This window comes from Vulpes vulpes, chromosome 5 (assembly GCF_048418805.1).
Source record: "Vulpes vulpes isolate BD-2025 chromosome 5, VulVul3, whole genome shotgun sequence".
Lineage (NCBI taxonomy): Eukaryota > Metazoa > Chordata > Mammalia > Carnivora > Canidae > Vulpes > Vulpes vulpes.
In genome coordinates this window covers 106,296,674-106,319,136 of record NC_132784.1, presented here as the reverse complement: position 1 = coordinate 106,319,136, position 22,463 = coordinate 106,296,674, and the positions used below count along the sequence as shown (strand labels likewise).

The 22,463-nt window shown below is 40.9% G+C and overlaps 2 protein-coding genes across 8 annotated transcripts in view; one reads left to right on the top strand and one right to left on the bottom strand.

Annotated features, from left to right (window-relative positions):
- MARK1 (microtubule affinity regulating kinase 1) overlaps nt 1-14,614 on the bottom strand; it is a 319,041-nt gene extending 304,427 nt beyond the window's left edge. For 2 of the 4 annotated variants that reach the window (XM_072759558.1, XM_072759560.1), the window contains exon 1: nt 14,092-14,614. The gene's annotated coding sequence lies outside the window, so the exon portion shown is untranslated. The remainder of the gene's footprint in view (nt 1-14,091) is intronic. The other 2 variants (XM_072759559.1, XM_072759561.1) reach the window with 1 other exon arrangement.
- A 58-nt stretch (nt 14,615-14,672) lies between these two features.
- The window catches only part of RAB3GAP2 (RAB3 GTPase activating non-catalytic protein subunit 2), a 98,762-nt gene continuing 90,971 nt past the window's right edge, over nt 14,673-22,463 (top strand). For all 4 annotated transcript variants that reach the window (XM_072759555.1, XM_025991300.2, XM_025991299.2 and 1 more), the window contains exon 1: nt 14,673-14,944. In XM_072759555.1, coding sequence (XP_072615656.1) covers nt 14,830-14,944 — 115 coding nt within the window. In that variant the 5' untranslated portion in view covers nt 14,673-14,829. The remainder of the gene's footprint in view (nt 14,945-22,463) is intronic.

The following is a 22,463-nucleotide window of genomic DNA, read 5'->3' as shown; positions in this document are numbered from 1 at the left end:
TGGAGGGGAAGTGGGTAGGGAAATGGGGTAACTGGGTGATGGGTATTAAGGAGGGCATGGGATGTGATGAGCACTGGTATTTTTTTTTTAATTTTTATTTATTTATGATAGTCACACACACAGAGAGAGAGAGGCAGAGACATAGGCAGAGGGAGAAGCAGGCTCCATGCACCGGGAGCCCGATGTGGGATTCGATCCCGGGTCTCCAGGATCGCGCCCTGGGCCAAAGGCAAGTGCTAAATCGCTGTGCCACCCAGGGATCCCCGAGCACTGGTATTATATGCAACTGATGAGTTACTGAACTCTACATCTGAAACTAATGATGTACTCTATGTTGGCCATTGGATTTAGAGAAAAAAAAAAAAGGACAGGATATTTCTAAATATCCTACAGTATACAGGACAGGGCAGTCTCCACAACAAGGAGTTATCAGGTCCAAAATGTCAAAAGTGCCCTGCCAGAAAACACTTTCTGAAATTATATTCTTCTGTGCACACAAAGGTTTGTGAGGTTAAGAGACTTAACTCGTTGAATGTGAGCATGTGTGCAGTATCACTAACGTGCAGTGTATTGATCAGAGGGACAGTTTGCAGTTGGCAGCCCTAATAAACTCTTCATCCTACAGGATAATGTCAAATTATTAAAAATGCACTGCTTAAGGCTGAAGTAGCAAAAATAAATTTCGTATTTAAAAAAATCCATCTGGAAAAAAAAAATCCATCTGGGACACCTGGGTGGCTCAGCAGTTGAGCGTCTGCCTTCAGCCCAGGGCATGATCACAGAGTGCTGAGATCGAGTCCACATCGGGCTCCCTGCATTGAGCCTGCCTCTCCTTCTGCCTGTGTCTCTGCCTCTCTGTGTCTCTCATGAATAAATAAATAAACAAAATCTTTTAAAAATATTCTTTAAAAATCTCTGAAGACAACATTTCAGGGACAAAAGTGTAATATAAAGAGAGGTCATAAGCTCATTGAAATAGCAATGAGCCTCTTAATATTTGTGTTCAGAATTCACCCTGACAATCTATTTTAAGTAAAAAGAGTCCTAATAAGGACTCTACAACAAAATCAGATTTAGAGGATGATAAATACATATCTTTGCCTTTGAATGTCTTATACTATTATGGAGTTCATTTATTAAAACACCTGTAAAGTGTCCTTTTCATATTCATTACTGACTTTCGTTAAATATTTTATCTATAAATCCATGACTAGTAATATTAAATAGTTTAAGTTGTAACATATAAAACATTCAAAGAATTTCACTTACTAAGATATTAACATGCATTAACCAGGACTCCATTCAGCACTGAAATATTTATTAATACATTAGTGAATTATTTATTCCCTTGTTTTATTCATTGCTTAACATCTCAGCACTTTCGAAATTTAATTTCTTTAGGAAAAAAAAAAATCTCAAAATGGATTTTGTCAGGTTTACAGAGCTTAATGTCATACCTTACAAAATATATTGTTCTCCAAAGGGTAAGTATTTTTTAGGAAATATAATTTAGCAAGAATGGCTGCATATACTACAGAGTCATGCACTCAGAGAGTACACAGTGTGTGAAGATGCAGTGATGATGGATGATGGAGAGAGAAACAGAATAGATAAAGGGAAATAGAATGACAGCAGATGCTCAAGGATTCATGGTACATGGCTAAATTAGTTAAATGCAAGATGAGATTACACCTATTTTTAAAAAATAAAATGCAGGTGGCTCATTTCCACACATAAAATCTATATTCATTTCATAGCAACATAAATGATAGTAATTTTAATAATTGACACTTATGATACATACCACACAGAGTCTACTTTCGGATTAAATGAGGGTTGGCAAATAGTTTCCTTATCTTAATAGTGAAAGCACATTTGATGTGTGAGACTCCTAGAGTTACACAAAGCATAAACTCCATAAGAAACACTCCTTGCTTTTACTCCTTTTCTATATAAATCATCACTCATCAAGTATTCAGTAGGAATAGCAAAACTGTTTTGTAGCTATGTTTTAAAAATTACTAGCTGCAAAGGAAATTACTGGACAATCTAAAAGTCACAGCGTTGATTTTTCAAATTCTATAACAACAAATGATTTATTTTCCTGCTCACAAGTGATTATCCAGCTCTTTGTCTTTTCAAACATAACATTTATTCAGAATAAGTGGTTTTCAAAATGGATTCAACACTGCAGTTTGCTTTGATGTTTGATCTTTTAAAAACCAGTACTTGTTATCTCCTAGCATTTTTGCCATTTACATTGTCACCATAAATTATCTGCTGGCCATTTGTATTTTGAGTTTAGTGAATGAGTTATTTATACACTCCCTGATCATTGGTTTCCTACAATGTCATAATTAAGTTTCGCCCTGTTAAGTAGCAGGTAGATATATCAATACAATGGCTTTTTTTCTGATAAGATATAAATAACCTAACTGGCAAGAGAGACAACCACATATGTAGTTCCATGTTACTGTTTTTCTGTTAAGAACAGAGAACTTATCATGGCTCACAAAGAAAGTTTTAAAATGTGCTTCAGTTTCATTAACCTTTAAGTTCAGAAGCAACTCAGCAGGAGAGGAAGGGCATGATTATTAAGAAATAAATCATTAGTGGGGCCCCTGGGTGGTGCAATTGGTTGCGCGTCAGACTCTTGGTTTCAGCTCAGGTCATGATCTCAGGGTCCTGAGATCAAGTCCCCTGTCGGGCTCTGAGCTCAGTGAGGAGTCTGCTAAAATTTCTCCCTCCCTCTTCCTCTACCCCTCCCTATTCACTCGCGCTCTCTCTCTCTCTCAAATAAATATATCTTTTAAAAAAAAGAAATCAGTAATAAACATGTTATAATTTTTATATAAATTGACTAGCGGACTGAAGTATAGATGCAAGTGTTACTGTCAAGAAATTAATTCATTTAAAAAAAGAAATTAATTCATTTAAAATACTATTGACAATATCATGGAAAAGTATGAGGCTAGCTGCATTTTTTTTAAAGAAAATGTGTGCATTATTCCAAAAGATTAGAAACAAACTAAGAGTGTAACAGTATTTAGGTAAGAAGGTAATCAAATAATTCCAAAAAGATCTCTTTTGTATTGACTCAGTCCAAAATCCCCCAAACTACGATTTCCACAATAGACAGAGCCTACTGAGGAAATTTCTCATTGTCTCATGTTCTAATTGTAGAAAATATGTGAGACCTCATTGTCATATATCATTGATTCTAAGATATATTTTTCCACATTTTAATACCTTTGAAAGGGAAATACACTTTACCAAAAAAAAAAAAAGGTTATATTATAGTCTAACTGACAATGTTTCTTATTCTTTGTGATGTATAAAATAATTGTCCAGCTTTTAAGCAACAACATCTTAGATTCAGTGAAATATAGTCTAACAAGTGGTTTTGATAGAGGTAGAAAAAGTAAATCCCAATTTGTAGGGTTTGCTGATTTCTCTGGTGTACAAATTCTCATTGTGGCAGATTTTAAGACACCAAGCTGAAAGCAATGGTTTACAAATTTCTTCCAAGTTTACTCTAATCAGCTCTGGCTCACTAGTAGAAAGCAGCTTGAGTACAATACAGCACTGCTAGTAAATGTTAACTAATGATTAAAAAAATTGGGGGGGCGGGCAGCCCGGGTGGCTCAGCGGTTTAGCGCCACCTTCAGTCTAGGGCATGATCCTGGAGACCCGAGATCCAGTTCCGCATTGGGCTCCCTGCATGGAGCCTGTTTCTCCCTCTGCCTGTCTTTGACTCTCTCTCTGTGTGTCTCTCATGAATAAATAAATAAAAATCTTAAAAAAAAATTTATCTCATGATCATATCTTATAAAATTTTATTTTCAGTATCAATTCAAATGGACTTGGGCAGGAGGATTTAAAACTGCTAAAATTATTATAAAGGAATATATAAGTATGGCTAGCCTGCTTAAGAGAAGGATGTGCAGGGAAATAATAAATCTGGTCAGTATATTTGTCTACAAGTACATTTTGAAATTCTACAGTGAACTCACACTTTTAAGTCACAGTCTATAAATAAAAAGCATGAATGTGATGGGCAAAAATTTAAGGATTTTCTAAGAGAGGAGGAGGAAAAATGCTCAATAAGAAAATTTAAGGATTATTCTAAATTTGGGAGTGTTGCAAACAATAGCAAAGACTGAAAAAGAATGTTGAAATTTTTTAAAGCTTAACAGAAAAGAAATGAGGAGAAAATAAGTTTTAATTTTATAACATATAAACCATTACATTGACAGAAAATAATTTCCTGCACTAAAATTGGGGGAAAAAATCAAAGATATCCAATTGTGATATGCAAGCTGTAACTGGAATGCGTTTATAAGACAATAGGCAAAAATGCCAGCACAGCTAATAGAAGACTTAGCCAGGATAGTAGAAGTTAAATTCCATTACACAGGCTCAAGAAACTATCCAAAGACTTGTTGTTCTAGAATTTTCTTGGTTAATTATTGCTTCTAATTTGTAGGATATTGGTTGCTTTTGTAAAGCAAAATTGATCCTTTTTGGAAAATGGTTTTATTTTAGTTGAACAATTAACACTGAACATATTTTGTATTTCTGTACTGCTTTTTTTTTTCATAACACAAATCCATACTAAAGAGTATATTCACTTTGGGTCAAGTGTATGAACATGAGTCTCTTGGGCTCTGATTCCATGAACAGGTCTTTCTAGACAGAGTCTCACGCTCTATGCAGTCGGATCTCTCTAGCAAACATGCTGATGTTCTCAAAACACCTCTTCATTAAACAGAAGTTGATAGGAAGAGGAACCAAGAATAGTTTAAAAGGGATTCTCTTCCTCCTTCACCTTGCCTCTCACCTCCACGAAGTAAAATGTCAAAATCTGTTTTTTCATTTCTTCCTGCTTAAACCATACTTATCTTACAGATGTAGTTCAGACCTCATCCTCTTGATGCAGGCTTCCCTGACAAGTTCTGGTGACAGCAATCTCTCCAGAGTTAACCAGGTTTGCCTGCGTTGCTCTCTTTTGGTATTGAATCAAAGGGGCCCATTTTTATTTACATATTTTGACAGATATGTCTTGTCTCTCAATAGCCCTGAGGGCAGGCAGGATCTGCATTTCATGTCATTTATATACCACCCACTGGAGTGCTGAGCCATTCCTTCTTTCTCCCTCTCTTCCACAGATGTTTATTAGCCAGCTACTTATTAGTCAAGTACTTTGCGAGGCACTGGAGAAAGAAACAAATTTGAATAAACTGTAGTACCTATCTTTGAGTCTGTTATGATATTGCCCCCTTTACATCTCCAGCTTTGACATTTTCCTCTTAGCTCTAGACAGGCTACAGGATATTCAATCTCAGCATACACTATGTCTTCTCCTCTTGGGTTTTGAGCTATTTCCTGTGTGCTTCAGAATACTTTGCCCTCCTTGTTCCCATCCTATCCTCCATCCACTTTATATCTAACACCTACTCAATCTTTCTGACCTCAGTTTAGAGGATACTTCCTCCAGGAAGCCTTCTCTGATTCTTAAAGGGAGGTGCCCTTTTTATGTGCTCCTCTGTATGTTCAACATTGCATTTTCAAAACGGAGTTATAATTGCCTGTTTATTTACCTCTCATTGGAGTCTATTATCTACTAGCATAGACATGTCTCTGTTGTGTACTGAGTATGAGTTGTGTGTGTGTGTTTAGCTCCTGATACCTAGTAGGTATTTTTTTAAATGTATTGAATGAGTGAATAAATGAATGTCACAAAGGTAAACAGGTCATAATCCCTGCCCTTGAGGACATCACCATCTAGTGGGGGAGACAGAAATGCAAACAGTTAACCATATAATGCAATGTGCTATGCTTTAATAGACATGCAGATAAAAAGCTATGGGGTTCAAAGAGACTGATTTTTGCCTGAGGAAATCAGGTCTTTCACCAAGGAGGTGAGAATTGAGCTGAGTTTTAAAGGATTTCAAAGTGTACCGGGTAAAGGAGCAGCATATAGCAGGTGTTCAGTAATTAACTACTTTAGAATGTTCCAGCATACTTCTATGCAGGTCTATAGTCCTGAATGGCCTCAAATCTTCCAGGTGCCATTTCATGCAAGCAAGAGAAGAATGGAGCATGGCTGAGATCAAAATACTCAACTAATGAGGATAGTGGTAAGGATTGGATTTGTAAAAAGATTTGAAAGATGCATCAAGTATCAATCAAATCAGTGGCTGCTGGAAGGACGCTTCTCACTGACAACACCTAATGGAACAAAACTACATCAAGAAGAATGAGACACTGGGTCTCCTAATGCCAGTAAATGTAAGGAGAAATGTAAGGAGGAGAAATGTAAGAAGGACCTGAAAGAGGGGAATGCTTCACTGAACACATAAGGGGAAGTTCCTCAACCATGAACTCTAGTAGTCTGGGAAAGCTTTACCAATGAGGAACAGAAAGCCAACATACAACACAAATCTAGCTTCTAGTGGGAATCATCAAGCAGGTCAGGTGGAGCTAGGCCGGATTAACACTTTCTGATTCCCAACCTACAAAATCCTGTCCCCTCCCTGCAGCCCTTTAGACTGCAGACAAGATGTGAAAAGTGGTATTCATGAAGAAGATAAACAAAAGGAGACCTTTCTCACCTTTAAGTGAACTAAGCAATATTGATTAGCCCTGAATTTCTGGAGGAAATGAAATCTGTGGACATTTAAGTTCACACAGTCCACCTCTCCGGACTTGCCTCTGACCATGGTGTCACACTTCACCTTCTAGAAACAGCTTCTTGTGTTTCTCTGTACACACAAGTCATTGCTGCTCCCAAGCCTTTGGTGATGTTTCCTTTGCTCAGGTTACTTCCTCCCTTCTCCCTTTCCACCATCATCAGCCAGCTAAAACCTATTTTGCTCTTAAGACTCAGCTCAGATGTTACCTACAAATAGACTTTTCCAAATCCCAAAGCTGTGGTATCATCTCCGGCTGTGCACCTTTATAGCATTTTTACCTGTTTATGTCTTGGTAAGCCACCATCTCCACCAGCACTGGGTCTTCTTTATATTTATGTCCACAGGGCCTCCAGTTACTCCTAGTACCTAATGAGCACCTATAAGATGGCCCTTAAATGAACACATTAAAGAAGTGACACTGTATCAAAGATTTACAGAAGTCACACTGTGAGGAAGACAATTCTGGCAGCAATGTGTAGAATGATTGAGGAGGGAAGGCACCAGAATCAGAAGGAAGAGGAATCAGAGGGCTATAAAAACAGTTCAGGCAAGTGGCCATGAAGGTCTGGATTCCGGAGATGGAGATGAGGATGGAAACAAGAGGGCTCAATCTGAGAGAAATTTTGGACCCTAAATCAGTAGAATTTGGTGACTGGCTGATGAACAAGGGGAGAAAAAAATATTTTAATTTAATTTATTAATTAATTAGATAATTTGAGAGAGAACGTGTTGTGTGAGAGGGGAAGGGGTAGAGGAAGAAAGAGACTCTCCAGCAGACATGCTGCTGAGCAAGGAGCCCAATGTGGGGCTTGATCTAATGACCTTGAGATCATGACCTAGCAAACCAAGAGTCGGACGCTTAACCCACTGAACCATCCAGGCGCTCTGATTTAATTTTTTAATTTTGAAAGCCTTTTATGTATTAAGTAATCTCTACCTCCCACGTCGGGCTTGAGCTCTACTGACTGAGCCAGCCAGGCGCCCCAAGGATATTTTTAGTCTTTTTGTTATTAAATGATCCACCAACAGAAGAAGAAATACTATTAACAGAAAGAAAGGGGCCTGGAATAACAGCAACTTTGAAGAAGGAACTGGAGCAGAGGAGAAAGCTAAGAAGAAGCTAGTAAAATATCTAGTTACAAAGTGATCAAAGGGGAAGGAAGGGGCCGGGAGGATGTGCTTCATTGAACCTAAGATTTGGGAAACCTGTAAGGAAAGGGTGAGTCAGGTTTGGGAAAGATGGGAAGAAAGATGTCAGTCTCAGCTGAGTTCATAAATCCCAATGTGATGGCTTTCTGGGTTGGGGTCCCAGGTCCCTGGACTTAGGGTACCAGGTCCTTCCAACGATACGTCCTTTTGTTGACCTGCTCTTGTTTTTCCCTTATGAAAATCACTGGTTGGAACTTTTAACTCAGCTACTCAATAACCCTGGGGATATTTCTTTATTTCATAGAACCTTTTAAGGAACTGTTTCAGTTGTGCCAAAAAAAAAAACAAAAAAAAAAAACAAGAAATATTTGGTCATCTGAGATATATTTTTCATGTCCAAATGAAACCAAGAGTATTTAAACAACTCAAAATGTCCAGGTAGTTGGTCTAATGTTTTCTGAACTCTTCTAGAGAAAGAGTCTCAGAGAAATGAAAATGTTTTTATTTAAATAAGGCATATGGGACAGAACAAGCTTCCTTCATGAAGAGTTCCTCTTGGTTATTTAGGTCGTACTGTGTCAAAATTAGGTTCTGCTACAATAACAGAAAACCCAAAATAACGTAGCTGAAACACATAAAGATTTATTTTCTCATGTAAAAGAAATCCAGATGTGGCTGTTTAAGCATGACATGGCGGCTTCACAAAACAAAGGAGACCCAAGCTCCTATCCTCATGGTCAGCCATAGTTGAGGTCGCTTCATTTGTCTGAAATTGGTGCTGGAGTTACAGCCATAATGTCACATCCTATGAAAGAAACAGAAAAGGAGAAGGAAAGACCAAAAGGGGTTTTCTTAGCTGTTTGTTCCTCTTTCAGGTAAACTTTCTGGAATTTCCTTCCAACAATCTGTGCTCCATCTCATTGGTCAGAATTCAGTCATATGGATACATTCAGAGTCCAGAGAGATTGGGAAGTCTGAGGACCAGACTGAGGAACCAGAGAGATTTGTTTTTAAATCTGGGCACTTAGTTGCTCCAATAATAGTTCTCTCAGAAAAGAGAAAAAGGAAAAAAAAAAAAAGAGAGAGAGAGAAAAAGGAAATGGATAACCTTTTCCACAAATGCCCATTCTCATTGTTTTAAAGATAGTGGCAGGACGCCTGCATGGCTCAGCAGCTGAGCGCCTGCCTTCAGCTCAGGGCGTGATCATGTAGTCTTAGGACTGAGTCCCACATCGGTCTCCCTGCATGGAGCCTGCTTCTCTCTCTGCCTATGTCTCTGCCTCTCTCTCTGCGTCTCATGAATAAATAAATAAAACCTTAAAAAAAATAAAGATGGTCGCTTATTTAGCAGACAAGTCCTAAATGCATCAGGGTCAAGAAGATGGAAACTTATAGATGGAATTAAAACAAAAACAAAATCAAGCTCACAGAGAGATAACAGATTGGTGGCTGCCAGAGATGGGAGGTGTGTGGGGTGTGAGCGAAATGGGTGAAAAAGGTCAAAAAGTAAAACTTCTGTTCATAAAATAAGTAAGTCAGGGGAATGTAATATACAGCATCATGACTATAGTTAATAATACTGTGTTGCTTATTTGAATGTTGATAAGGGAGTAGATCTTAAAAGTTCTTATCATAAGAAAAAAACTATGTATCATGACAGATATGAACTAGACTTGAAATGATCATTGTGAAAAAATAATAAAAGAATAAAAAATGATCATTGTGCAACATACACAAATATTGAGTCACCCTATTGTACACCTGAAACTAACATTATATGCCAATTATATCTTTAAAAAGTTATGAATGATACACACACATGAAGAGCGAGATTTAAAGACATTATGGTACCTACATTTTTAAAAAAGACTTTATTTATTCATGAGAGACAGAGAGAGAGAGAGAGAAAGTGAGAGATAGAGAGAGAGGCAGAGACATAGGCAGAGGTAGAAGTGGCTCCCTGCAGGGAGCCTGATGTGGGACTTGATCCCAGGACCCTGGGATCACAACCTGAGCAGAAGGCAGATGCTCAACCACTGAGCCACCCAGGTGCACCAGTACCTACCTTTTTTAGCTAACTATGTTAATATCTTCTCTTATGCCATTATAAGGTAGATTTTGGCCCAATGTAAATATTGGAAAATACTGAAAACTGAAGTATCTTTTCTTACGTTCAAACAAGCAATAGAAGCTTGTTTAAGCTTAAAGCTTAGTGAAGTTAGTTCTTCTTTCCATAATTGTTAAATCCCAGTAAAAAAAAAAAAGCTGTTTTTTCTCTATAAAAAGTTTCTCCTTTAGCCAGAGTTAGAGACAAAGAGATGAAGTAACTAAGCCCCTGTGGCTGTTAGAAAAATAAGCTACCTCTGAAGTTGGTAATCTCTGCCAAGGAAACAGAGTTTGCTGTTCTATAAGCTGGATAATCACTGGTGACTTCCTACCCCCTAAATGCAATCACCTCTTCTTAGCTTTCACTCCCTTCAAATTCTTTATTGAACTCAACACAATAAAATCATCTGGTCACGAAATTTTCTTCTGCCTCCCTTAGCCTCTGTGACATAGTCCTACTATATATGGTTTACTTCTTTGTTTTTTTCCAGTCTCCTTTACTAGAGCTCTTCCTCTATTGGCCTTTAAAAAGCAGCTCTCCTAGGTTGTTTCCTGGGCTACCAATTTTTCTCTCCCCGCAGAGTCCAGTGGCACTTTTAATCCCTATCCTTCAGTTTAACTTCTGCAGATGGCTTCCATTGGTAGGTCTATCTCAGGACTCTCTAATCCTGTATTTCTAACTTCTGCTTATTTAAAAAAACAAAAACAAAAACAAAAACACTTCCATAGCTCTGCATAGCTCTTCCATAGGCACTGCAAATTTAACAATCCAATACTGCATTCATCCAATTCCTGTTGGCCCCCAAATCCATTCCTAGGAGGTTCTCTTTTGGTGGCTGACATGCCACTGCCATCTCCATAGTTCTTTACACAATGTACTTTAAAAAAAAAAAAAAAGATTTTATTTATTTAGAAGAGACACACACAGACACAGGCAGAGGGAGAAGCAGGCTCCATGCAGGGAACCCAATATGGGATTCGATCCCAGGACTCCAGGATCACATCCTGAGCTGAAGGCAGACCCTTAAACACTGAGCCACCCAGGCTGCCCTACCCAATACGCTTGAACATCAGTCGTTTTGGCTCTCATCTTCCCTCCCTACTCCCTATATCTAATCATATACTAAAAATCCACTGATTTGGCCTCTAGAGCTGAATTGACTTTCCACTGTCACTATTTCTTATTTAGAATATTTTAATGGGATCTTGAGGTGGTCTCTCCCTTTAACCATGCCACATACTGCTACTCATCATGTCCTACCTCTTCTAAAAATATCTTCAATTGGCTACACCTTGTATATAGAATAAAATTCAGATTGTAGTATGGGGACGTTGAGATTCCCCATAATCTGGAACAATCTGTTTATCAGCTTTCATACCTCTTCCTCACCACTCCGTTTCCACAGGACAAGCCTACCAATCAAACTTGATTTCTCCTTTTTTCTGCCACAGCCCTTTAGGAGTACCAATAGTCATCCACATCAGTCATCACACTCTGCTTTTTGTTAGAGTCATTTGTGGTCGTTTCCCGGTTAGGTAGGAAGTCTCTGGAGGCCTGTTGCTTATCACCTCACTATGCTCACATCACCTTCAGTATAATAAGATGTTATCTGCTGCAGATGTTTATTGAGTAAAAACTAGTTTAGCTCACGCTTCAGTTCAAGAGTGGCCTTCTGCACAAGGAGGTAAGCTTTCAGTGTCCATCTATCATCATTCCCCGCTCTCCTTCATTCCACTTAGAGATGCTCAGTGCTCTCACATTCACTCCTGTCCACCCATGCCTCTTATTGGGGCAGCTACCTAAATTCTGCCTTCTAAGCAACTCCAACTCTGAGACCTTTTCCCTCTCAGTTTCTTACGAGAACCATGCATCCCTGAGACAGACTTTAGAGTCCATTCTCTTCATTTTGTTGGTGAAAACACAAAGGCCCTGGAAGATGACATGCATTGCCCAAGTTCATCTGACTTATTTGTGGTCTCTCTGAGATAGACCCACGGTCTCCCGACTCCAGGACCACTATTCTTTCCTTTATTCTTTGCCTCCCATCCCGGATCCCAGCACCTGCAGAGTCAGGCTGCTGTTAAAGATGGGCAAGGACCTGCTGCTGACCATGTTCAGGAAGCACCTCTCTCTTAACAACAGTTACCAGCGCTCTCACAATAATGGATTCTAGGGAGTTCATTTAGCACCCCCCTGTGATTATTTTGGTCACAAAATTTGGATTATTTTGGTGCTTTTCCCAGCTTCCGAACTCATACCTCAGAGAGACAGGATCTATTCTGGGACGTGTAAAGCCTGCACATTTTCTGCAATGTGCTTCCTTGTGACTGTGTGGTTAGTGATGTTCACTGTCTAACACAACCCTCCCACACTCTCAGAAACCATGGCAGCAGAGCTCCAGAGGCATCTCCCTGCAGCTTTACAACTTCCTGGGGGAAGAGTTCAGTTCATGAAAGTGTTGTAATTTCTGTGAAGGGTATCTAAAGTCCTTCAAAACACTCATGAATGAGCCTTTTCAATACCACTTGGAAGGAAGTCAGGGACTTCGCCATTGAAACCCTGCAGTAATGAAATTCAATGGCCACAACACAGGAGATATATGAATGCCTCAGGGCAGAACAAAGGCCAGCTGAATCAGCCAAGGGCAGTTTCTTCCACAAAATGCATTTACCTGAATAGGAACTTGAATGGTTTTCAAGGAATGACATTGTATCCTTCCAAAAAGTATCACGTGTTCTTTGTTCATCCTCTAAAGCTAGGAATATAAATTTAAACCTTATTCTAGTTTGGTACTGGTGCCATATTTTGGGGGTTTAATTACCAGGACGGGATGATCTGAGGAAGCATGCTTTTTTTTTTTCTGGATAGGAAACAGAAGCATCGAAAGCTTGCCTTTTCTGCAAGCTTGCATCACAGAATTATAGGTCACTGATGTTTAAGGAACCTTATAGCACATTTAATCCAACCATGTACTTTACAGGTGATCCTGTTAACCTGATAACAGAGACCATCTAATTTGTGAAAACCAGTCTACTCTAGAAAAAGGAATTAATGGAGTAGGAACCTGGGCACTAAATTATATTATTAGGACTCAGTGTGTACCGAGGCCTGACAGACATGAATGCTCTGGACTTCATCTATTTGCCCGCCACAAATTTTCCTCCCATTTTCTGTCATACAAACTGGATGATGACTTTGGGAAGTGGTTTCGGGAAGCATGGGAGTGCCTACAGTGCTTTGCGCTAACATTAAAATCATTCCCTTTTGGTTTTAGAAAAAATAACGTAAATGTACTTCAAGAGTCTTCTCGGTGACACTTATATAAATCTATTTAAGAAACTGAGAGGGGCACCTGGGTGGCTCAGTGGTTGAGCGTCTGACTTTAGCCCAGGTCGTGATCCTGAGGTCCTGGGATGAGTACCCATCTGCTTCTGCTTCTCCTTCTGCCTCTCTCTCTCGCTCTCTCTGCGAGTCTCTCATGAATAAATTAAAATATTAAAAAAAAAATTAAAAAGTGAAATGAGACACAGTGTTTCAAGATGGCATTGTGACTACCCAACCAATGTACAGAGAAATACTTTATAGAATATAGAGTGCTAGGGACACCCGGGTGGCTCAGCGGTTGAGCACCTGCCTTCAGCCCAGGGTGTGATCCTGGAGGCACGGGATCCAGTCCCACGTCGGGCTCCCTGCATGGGGCCTGCTTCTCCCTCTGCCTGTGTCTCTGACTCTCTCTCTCTCTCTCTCTATTTCTCATGAACAAATAAATAAAATCTTTTTTTTTTTTTTTTTTTTTAATGAAGTGCCTTGTAAAAGAAGCGGGCCACTCTATTGACTTTAGGTAGACACTCCGTTCCATTTACTCCTTCGGTAACTATTTACGAAGCAGGACCTGCCAGGTCCTAATGCTGGATAGTGGGGATGTAAAGAGGAGTTAAACGAGGTCCCGACCCCCAGGTGTCTACAGCAGAGTCCGTTCCTGATTCTGGCAGTGGCAGCCCTCCACCTGCACCCCAACAGAAAAACCACCACCAGGTAAGGGTCCCCTGTCTTGTCCGGTCTCAACACTCTGTACTTCTTCCCTTCCTGGCACTGTCAACGATTTCAGCTAAAAGAGAGGAGTAATTAGCCGCTTACTACCTGTCTGCTCCTGACATTCTGGCTCCGTGGGAACAAAGTATCTCGTCTCTTTTATTCTCTGCTTCATACTCAGCGCCTCGCGCGGCGGGCGTAGGAAAGACCAGCAACCCACAGTTGCTGAATGGAGGCATGAACGTCGGCATGAATGAAAAGCCAACTGAACGTCGAAGACTTGAAGACACCGCAGCACACCGCGTACTACAGCGGGGCGTGCAGAGTACTACGGGGATTCACAGCGCGAGCAGGTAGGAGTCGGTCCGACCGGAGCGGATTTCCAGACGAGGACGTCACCGCTGCAAACTCCGATGCTTGCGCGACACCGTAACAGGGCTCCTTCCCCGGAACAGCAGGATCGTGCCAAACGACTCCAGGGCTGGCGTGCACGACGTCCCATGAGGTCACCGTGGCTCAAAGCCAGAACGACGAACAGGGCTCGTTCCCGGGTGCAGGCGCGCAGCCTCCACGTCGACGCGGGCTCCCCGGGCGGCCGCCGCCGGTCACGTGACTCGGACCTCGCCCGCCCCGCCCCCCCCGGGGGCGCCTGGGTCGGCCCGCGCATGCGCAGCTCCCCGGGGCGGCGGGCCGGCGCGCGCTGACAGCTTCCGGTTTGGAGTCCCCGCCCCTGCGCGGCGAGAAGCAGTGCGGGCTCGGCTGTGGGAGCCGAGGGGCGGCGGTGGGGGAGCGGCAGGGCGTGGTGAGGGGAGGCGAGGTGGGCGCCCGGCCGGGGTTCCCGGAGCCATGGCTTGCTCCATTGTCCAGTTCTGCTACTTCCAGGACCTCCAGGCCGCCCGGGACTTCCTCTTCCCTCACCTGCGGGAGGAGACCCCCAGCGGCGCCGTGCGGAGGGACCCCAGTAAGTGCCCCCCGCCTGCCGCTCCCGTCCCCCGCCCCGCCCCGCCGCGGCCGCTGTTCGGCGGGCGCGGGGCCCCTCGTCCCCCCGCGCGAGGATCCCCGGCCCTCCTCGTCCTACAGCTCCGTCCGCCCTGGCGGCGTCCGTGCCGTCCTCCTGTCGCCCAGCCTTCTCCTCAGCCGCTCGCCCTCTGGTCAGAACCGCGCCGCGCTTCCGGTCGCCTCTGCCGACCCCGCTCCCCGCCCCCCGCCCCCCTGCCCACCCCCCCGCCCCCCTCCAGCCCGCCGGCCCCGCGGTCGCATCCTCCCTCCCGAGCCTTGCCAGCTGTCAGCGCTGCCCCCGGTACAGCCCCCGCCTCCCCGCTGCGAGCCTGGGACTGGGGCCTTGTGTCGCCCTCCCTCCCGAGAAAGTGTTGCTCACCGCCCAGTCTCCCGTCTTCCAGCCCCTTCCCCTCCCCCCATCCATGCAGATGTACAGAATAAACGATTGACAAGTGAGTGACTCCTGAGGTGGTGAGTAAGCGTCTCCCAAATAAGGAAAACCTGCCAGGAAGTGAGCGCGAATCTACAGCAGGAACCAAAATTAAGGTGCGAGGGCCCGGAAAAGTTGATTTCCTTTAGGGAGACGAGACGCCTGCCACCTGTGATTATCATCAAAAGCGTGTTAAACAAGCCCCAGCCCAGGTAGTATCCGACCCCAAGTCTGGTGTATGAGATATGGCTTAGTTTCTCAGAATCTTCCACATTTCCCCTGTGGAAGGGGTGTGCGTTGTGCAGTTTACTGGTTTCTTCTTCGCATCTCCCACCTGAAGGAAACTCGGTTCTGTGGTACAGTGCTGTCGTTTTGTGCTGTAGTGGGATGGTGAGGAGAGGTCCACCGGCTATGCTCCGTGCCCTGTGAGTAGAAGATCCCAAATCTGTGCCCATCAAGTAGGGCTGCAGATCAAATGAGGCTGGTGGTCTCTGCCCTCTTGGAGCTAAAGTTTACTGGGACAATTTAACAGCAACCATTCGGTGTGATATATATACACACATATATATGCACACATACACATGTATATGCATGCATACGTACATACACGTATGTATATACACATATGTGTGTATATACACACCTGTACATATATGTATACGTATCTGGCACTAGCAGACACTCCTTGCAGTGGTGATACTCAAGCCCACCTTTGAAGTAGTGGTTGGTTAGATACACGGGGACACGTGATAGAATGTGCCGAGGAAGAGAGGCCTGAGATGACGTGACATTTAGAAAACTAAGAATTGCCGCTTGGCTGAAGAGGAGGATGTAGGAGAGCTGTGGCTATAAAGGTGTTTGATCACGAGAAGCCTGTGGAAGCAGTGGGATGTCTTAGAAAGGCTTCTCAGCAGAGAAAGGACATGGGCAGGTTTGTACTTCTATTCATCAAAGTGTTTGGATACCTGTTAGGTACTTTGGTCGCGGTGTGGTGAGATGGGAAGCAGGGAAATTGGAGGGGGGGAGGGTGTTGCAGTCCCTCAAGAAGCAACGTGAGCCGGAACTCAGGTAGCTTCAGCAGGACTTGAGAGGAAGAGATGGGTTGGAAAGCTATCAAGGAGATAGAATCTGTACAGGACCTCGTGAAGATCTGGTGATGAGTGAGAGAGTTGAGAATGCCCTTGGCTTGGGCAAGGGTGTTTAATGAGAGTGTGAAGGAGATATTTGGACCCTTTTGCATGTGAAATGTTTGTGGTATGTCAAAGTGAGGGGTCCAGTCAAACACTAGACCTAGAGGTCTAAAACTTAGTAAGGATCCCCAGCCAGAGGTGTTAGTTTGGGAGTTGCCAGCCAAAAGTGTCAGTTCAGTCTCAAAGATTATGCAGAGAAGTGAGTACTGGATATGCACCCTTAGAGGAGCCTGGTGTATAAGAGTCGTGTAGAGGTTAATGGGAAGAAGCCTGAGAAAGAGGAAAACCAGGTGAGAGCAATGCCCAGGAGTGGAGAGAGGAGAAGATTTGATGAAGGGGAAGAGCGGTCAGCAGCTGCAGATGCAGCTGAGGTCAGCTGAGGTAAGGGTGCAAAAGTGCCCACTGGTTTTAGGAAGGTGGAGGTGACTGGGGCCTTAGGACAGTCTCTGTGCATTGGTGGAGGCAGAAAGCATATTTACAGGCTATTGAGGAGCTAAAAAAAGGAAGTTGACTTTTTCAAGGAGCCAGGTGTGAAGGATAATAGATATAGGACAGAGGATGTAGAGGAAACAACAGGTTTTCTCTATCCCCCTGCCACTCCCCTGCTCTTCGTTTACATGGGCAATGGCACCAGGCCTGTCATATAGATCTTCCAGCTTCCACTCTTGGTTTCTTGTAATTATTTCTCAAAAACAGAATGAACATTTAAAGGCAATTTAGGTCATAACATGCCCCTTTATAACTCTGTATTGCGCTTAATAGAAGTTCCAAAGTTCTTATATTGTTTTAAAGGCCCTTGACGTCCTGCCTCCTGCCACTTCTTGCAACTCATGCTACTCTCCCCTTATTTTTTGTGCTTCACACACAGTTTGTTGTTAAACCAGTCAAGCTTATTTGTGTTTGAGGCCTTTGCCCTTGCTCTTATCTCTGCTTTGGATGCTGTATGCAGATCTTTGCATTCTAGCTGCATCTTGTTAGTCGAGTCTCCCCTCAAATGCCAACATCTCATGGAGGCCTTTTCTCATCACCTAATCTAACATAGTTGTTCCTGCTCCCTTGATCACATTTGTTACTCCCAGCCATATTGTCTTATTTCTATTACTAGGTCTGTGCTATCCAGTATGGTAGCCTCTAGCCACATCTGGCTGTTGAGCCCTTGAAATGTAGCAAGTGCTACTAAGGAACTGAATTTTTAATTTTACTTAATTTGAGCTTAAATTAATTAAAATCCGCAAGTGTGTCAATAGCCGGATGTGGCCAGTGCATACCATAGTGTATGACGTAATTATAGATGCTAAAATTTAGGCACATACAGGTTGAATAATTGTCCAAGGTCACACAGTGAAGGCTAGTCTAACGATACGAACTCAATCCAGGCAGTTGGAGATATGTAGTCATACCACCAAGCATCTGGATTATTTGCAATATGCTTATAGGTTTACAAGTGTGATTTAATTTATCACCCTTTTAAGTCAAATTCTGAGGTTTGTGTATGTTAGTGTTATTGGGGCTATCATCAATTCAAGTAGAAAATAAATGGAGAAAGAACATCTTAACCAGGGAGCCCCTTTGCCAAACTGATATTTTACAGCTAAAATAGTGCTTTGATTTACAAGTAAAGATCATCAAAATATGCCATCCTACTGTTGATAATTTTGTTGGAATTCTTGGGACGACTAGGGCTATGGATTTCCATAATCACTGCAGGTCTTTCTCCCTGCACCCCCACCCCCCCCAAACAAAACACCAGGTATTGTAAAGAGCTCTTCATTAAGACAACCTGAACTGAGCAAGTGGGACCTGCCTTAACACTGTCCAACCTGAACTGAGCAGGTGGGACCTGCCTTAACCTGCTGATGGTGTTTGGCCTTGCTTGGCTTCACTTTATTTGTTATAAATGATTATTGGGAAGCAATTCATGAGAACATTTTATTTTCCTAGCTTATATAGTTTTAATTTCTTAGCTCATTTCTAGAGGATATATAAAGCCAAAGCAACAATTATGATAATCTGGAAGGCTTATTAGTTTAGTAATTCTTTTATTTTAATGTGGACAGCTGGCATAGACCTAATGATACCTGGTACCTGGGGACCCAGAACTCAATACTACTCTCTTCCACATTTGAATTGTCAGAGAATAACATTATGACTTTGTTACTTTGTATCCTCAATTATGAAATGAATCTATTTTCTATGGCTTTAAAAGAGATCTTGAACCCTACTATTTTCCAATGTTTACACTAGTGATAACTATTAATAATTGTTTCTACTCAACAGATGCTATTTCAGACAAAATATTTGGTCTCATATTTTGAAATTTCAGAGGTGGGTAGTATTAGGGGTCCGCACATAAACTACAGTGTCATAATCTCCAGCGAGACTGGAGTTTTGACCAGAACTTTCTGATATTTAAAATTGAGTTGGGCAAAAAAAGAAATACATGTACAGAGAGGGAGAATCAGAATATTTGGAGGTAATTTGGATGTTACAATATTGTGGATCCTATAATTTACCTGGTAATAAAATAATTTCCTAGTGACATACTAAACAAGTAAGACAACTTCCCTTCTTGCGTCTTTTACCAGAAAGACTGAAGATAAAGCATGCAGGGAATTACATTGGAGTCATCAATTAAAGTCATATTTTTATACAATCACTGAGCAAAGTGTGCTTTTTAGGGTAACCTAAAGTCATGGGGTCAACTTTACATGATGGGATAATACAAATGGCATAAAATACCCATTTTTTAAAGGCTTCATGAAAAATCCTTTCTCTTGTTTGAGATCCTACTGGGAGAAAAGACATAATCTGAAAGTAGAACATTTATAGGAATTTCCAGAAATTTATGGATTTAGTGGATTTTATTAGCAATTTAAGATTGGAAGAGGCTCTCACAGATAAAATTTGTCATGAGGAAATTGAGACATGAGTAGTTAATTTTTTCATGGAGCTAATGTTTGATGAGTACTTCCTATGTACTAGGCACAAAGTAGTCTTAAAGGGTGAATAAAATAGGTCCCTATCCTCAAGGAACATTCAGTCAATAAAGGAAATAAGTATGTAAAAGGAGCATTAAAAGTGTTGTCCTAAAAAAAAAAAAAAGTGTTGTCCTATAATTTGGCACATGACAGAGATGGAAGGAATGTTCATTCTACATGGGGGACTCGGGGAAGTTGTCTTAGAGGAAATGTCATCTTCACTAAGTCTTAATTGGTTTTTTTTTGTCTTAATTGTTTAATAGATGCTTGTCAGGTGGAGAGAAAGTGGTCAGGCAAGGGATGTGAACAGATGGAGTTTAGAAAACTGCAAGTAGAAAATTTTGTGAGAGTGGGGTACGGTAAGAGGTGAAGCTGCAGGGATTGTCAGGAACTTAAATTTTATACAGTAGCAGGGTTGTCAGATGGAAATTAAGAGTATTTTGGAGTTGCATGGAAATTTGCCTAAGGGTTACTTGGGAACAGATAGTTTTAAGTAAGTTAATTTACAAATACTTTTATGAAAGTACCTACTTTTCTATCCTGCCCTCCTCGCACGTTACTAAATAAAGGCTCACCTTTCACACATTCTGAATATTATTATTCCAAGGTGTTTAAAAAACAAACAAACACTTCTCTTTTACTCAAGGGACTATGAACTCCCCAATCCATCTCATTGGGACATTTCCTAATAATTTTTGCTATTTATGTTTAATTGTCATCAAAATTTGTGATATATGTATGTTATTCTCAGTTATCAGTTTCTAATAATAATTATAATAGGTCAAGAAAAAAATGTTTTTGAAGGTTTTATTTATTCATGAGAGACAGAGAGAGAGAGAGAAAGAGAGAGAGAGGGGAAGAGACATAGGCAGAGGGAAAAGCAGGCCCCATGCAGGAGGCCCAATGTGGGACTTGATCTTGGGACTCCAGGATCACACCCTGAGCCAAAGGCTCAACCGCTGAGCTACCCAGGCGTCCCAAGAAGAAACATTTTAATATGTGGAGTTATTACAGGAAAACTTTTCTCAGTTCATGTTTTTGTAGAGAAATTTTTGGATTAATCATAAAAATATATTAATATTACATTAGAGTAGCACTCTGGAGGAAATGGAATGGAAATAAGAATTTATGGAGAAAAGAGGATTTATTAAAATTACTTTTAGAGAACAATTTTTTAACATGGTGTCTATCATTCCCTTATACGTAAAATGTGAATAAATTTAAAAGGATGTATACATTTATATTAAATTGTCAATGTTTATTGTACATCAGAAATGACATTTGTGCAAGGGATACATACCATTGAAAACCTCTTGGGGTGTATATAAACAAAAAGTTTGAAGATAATATTCTATAAGTCTCAGTCATTCCCAACCTTTTTTTTTTTTTTTTTTTTTTTTTTGTCATAGCACACATGAAAAATGAGACTTGGTATCTGAATAGTGAAAGCAATTTTGAAAAAAAAAAGTTGGAGGACTCATACTTCTTGATTTCAAACATTACAAAAACTGCAGTAATCAAAACCATCAAATCAAAGTAATCGAACTGGTACTGGCATAAAGACAGACAAATAGACCAGTAGGCTAGAGTCTGGAAATAAACCTTTGCATATATGGTTAAATGATCTTTGACAAGAGTACCAAGACCACTCAGTGGGAAAAAAGGGCAGTTTCTTCAGCAAATGGTATTGGGAAAACTACATATCCATAAACAAAAGAATGAATTTGGACCTTCGTCTTCTATACAAAAATTAACTCAAAATGGATTAAAGACTTAAACGTAACACCTAAAATTGTAAATGCTTAGAAGAAAACATAGGGGGAAGCTTCATGACATTGGACTTCATAACGAGTTCTTGGCTATAACACAAGGTATAGGCAATGAAAGCAAAAACAGGCAAATGGGAGTATATCAAACTTTAAAATATCTGTGAATCAAAGGATAGGATCAACAGTAAAAAGGCAACCTACAGAATGGGAGAAAATATTTGTAAATCATGTATCTGATAAAGGACTAGTATCCACGATATATAAAGAGCTGAACTGAGCTACAGCTCAATAGTAAAATAAACTGATTAAAAACTGGGCAAAGGACTTGAATAGACATTTTCCAAAGATGTCATAGAAATGATCATAAACCGTGAATAGATGGTCAATATCAGTTATCATAAGAGAAATGCAAATCAAAACCATAATGAGAGATCACTTCATATCCATTATGATGGCTATTATTAAAAAAATAACAACTGGTGGCAAGGATGTGAAGAAATTGGGGCTCTATGCTGTTGGTAGAATTGTAAAATGGTGTAACTGCTATGGAAAACAGTATGGAATTTCCTAAAAAAAAAAAAAATTACTGTATAATCCAGCAACCTCATATCCAAAAGAGCTGAAAGCAATGTCTCAGGGATATTTGCACACCTGTGTTCATAGAGGTTCTACTCACAAAAGCCAAGGAGTAAAAGTAACCCAAGTGTTAACTGATGAATGAATGGATAAACAAAATGGTGTGTGTGTATGTATATATTAAGTACACCAAAAAAAAAAAAAAAGAATACATATTTTACAAAAATTTCTCCTTTGGAAAGAAGACCAGAAAAAAAGACCAAAAACCAGTGATCAAACGCAGATTACTTTCCTTTGTACTATGTGAGTCTAGGTCCCGCATATGAATTGCCCAGAAGAGAGAAGATCAAAAGAGACATAGTTACTCATCACATTGACTTTTTTTTTTTTTTTTTTTTTGGTATATAAAATCAGACATGAAAGTCACCTTCTGGCTACTCATATCCCACTTTCTAGGTGTTAAAATATTAGTGCTGTGCTCTTCAATATGGTAGCCACTAGTCATATGTGATACTGTGGTAATTAAGTTTAATAGGAA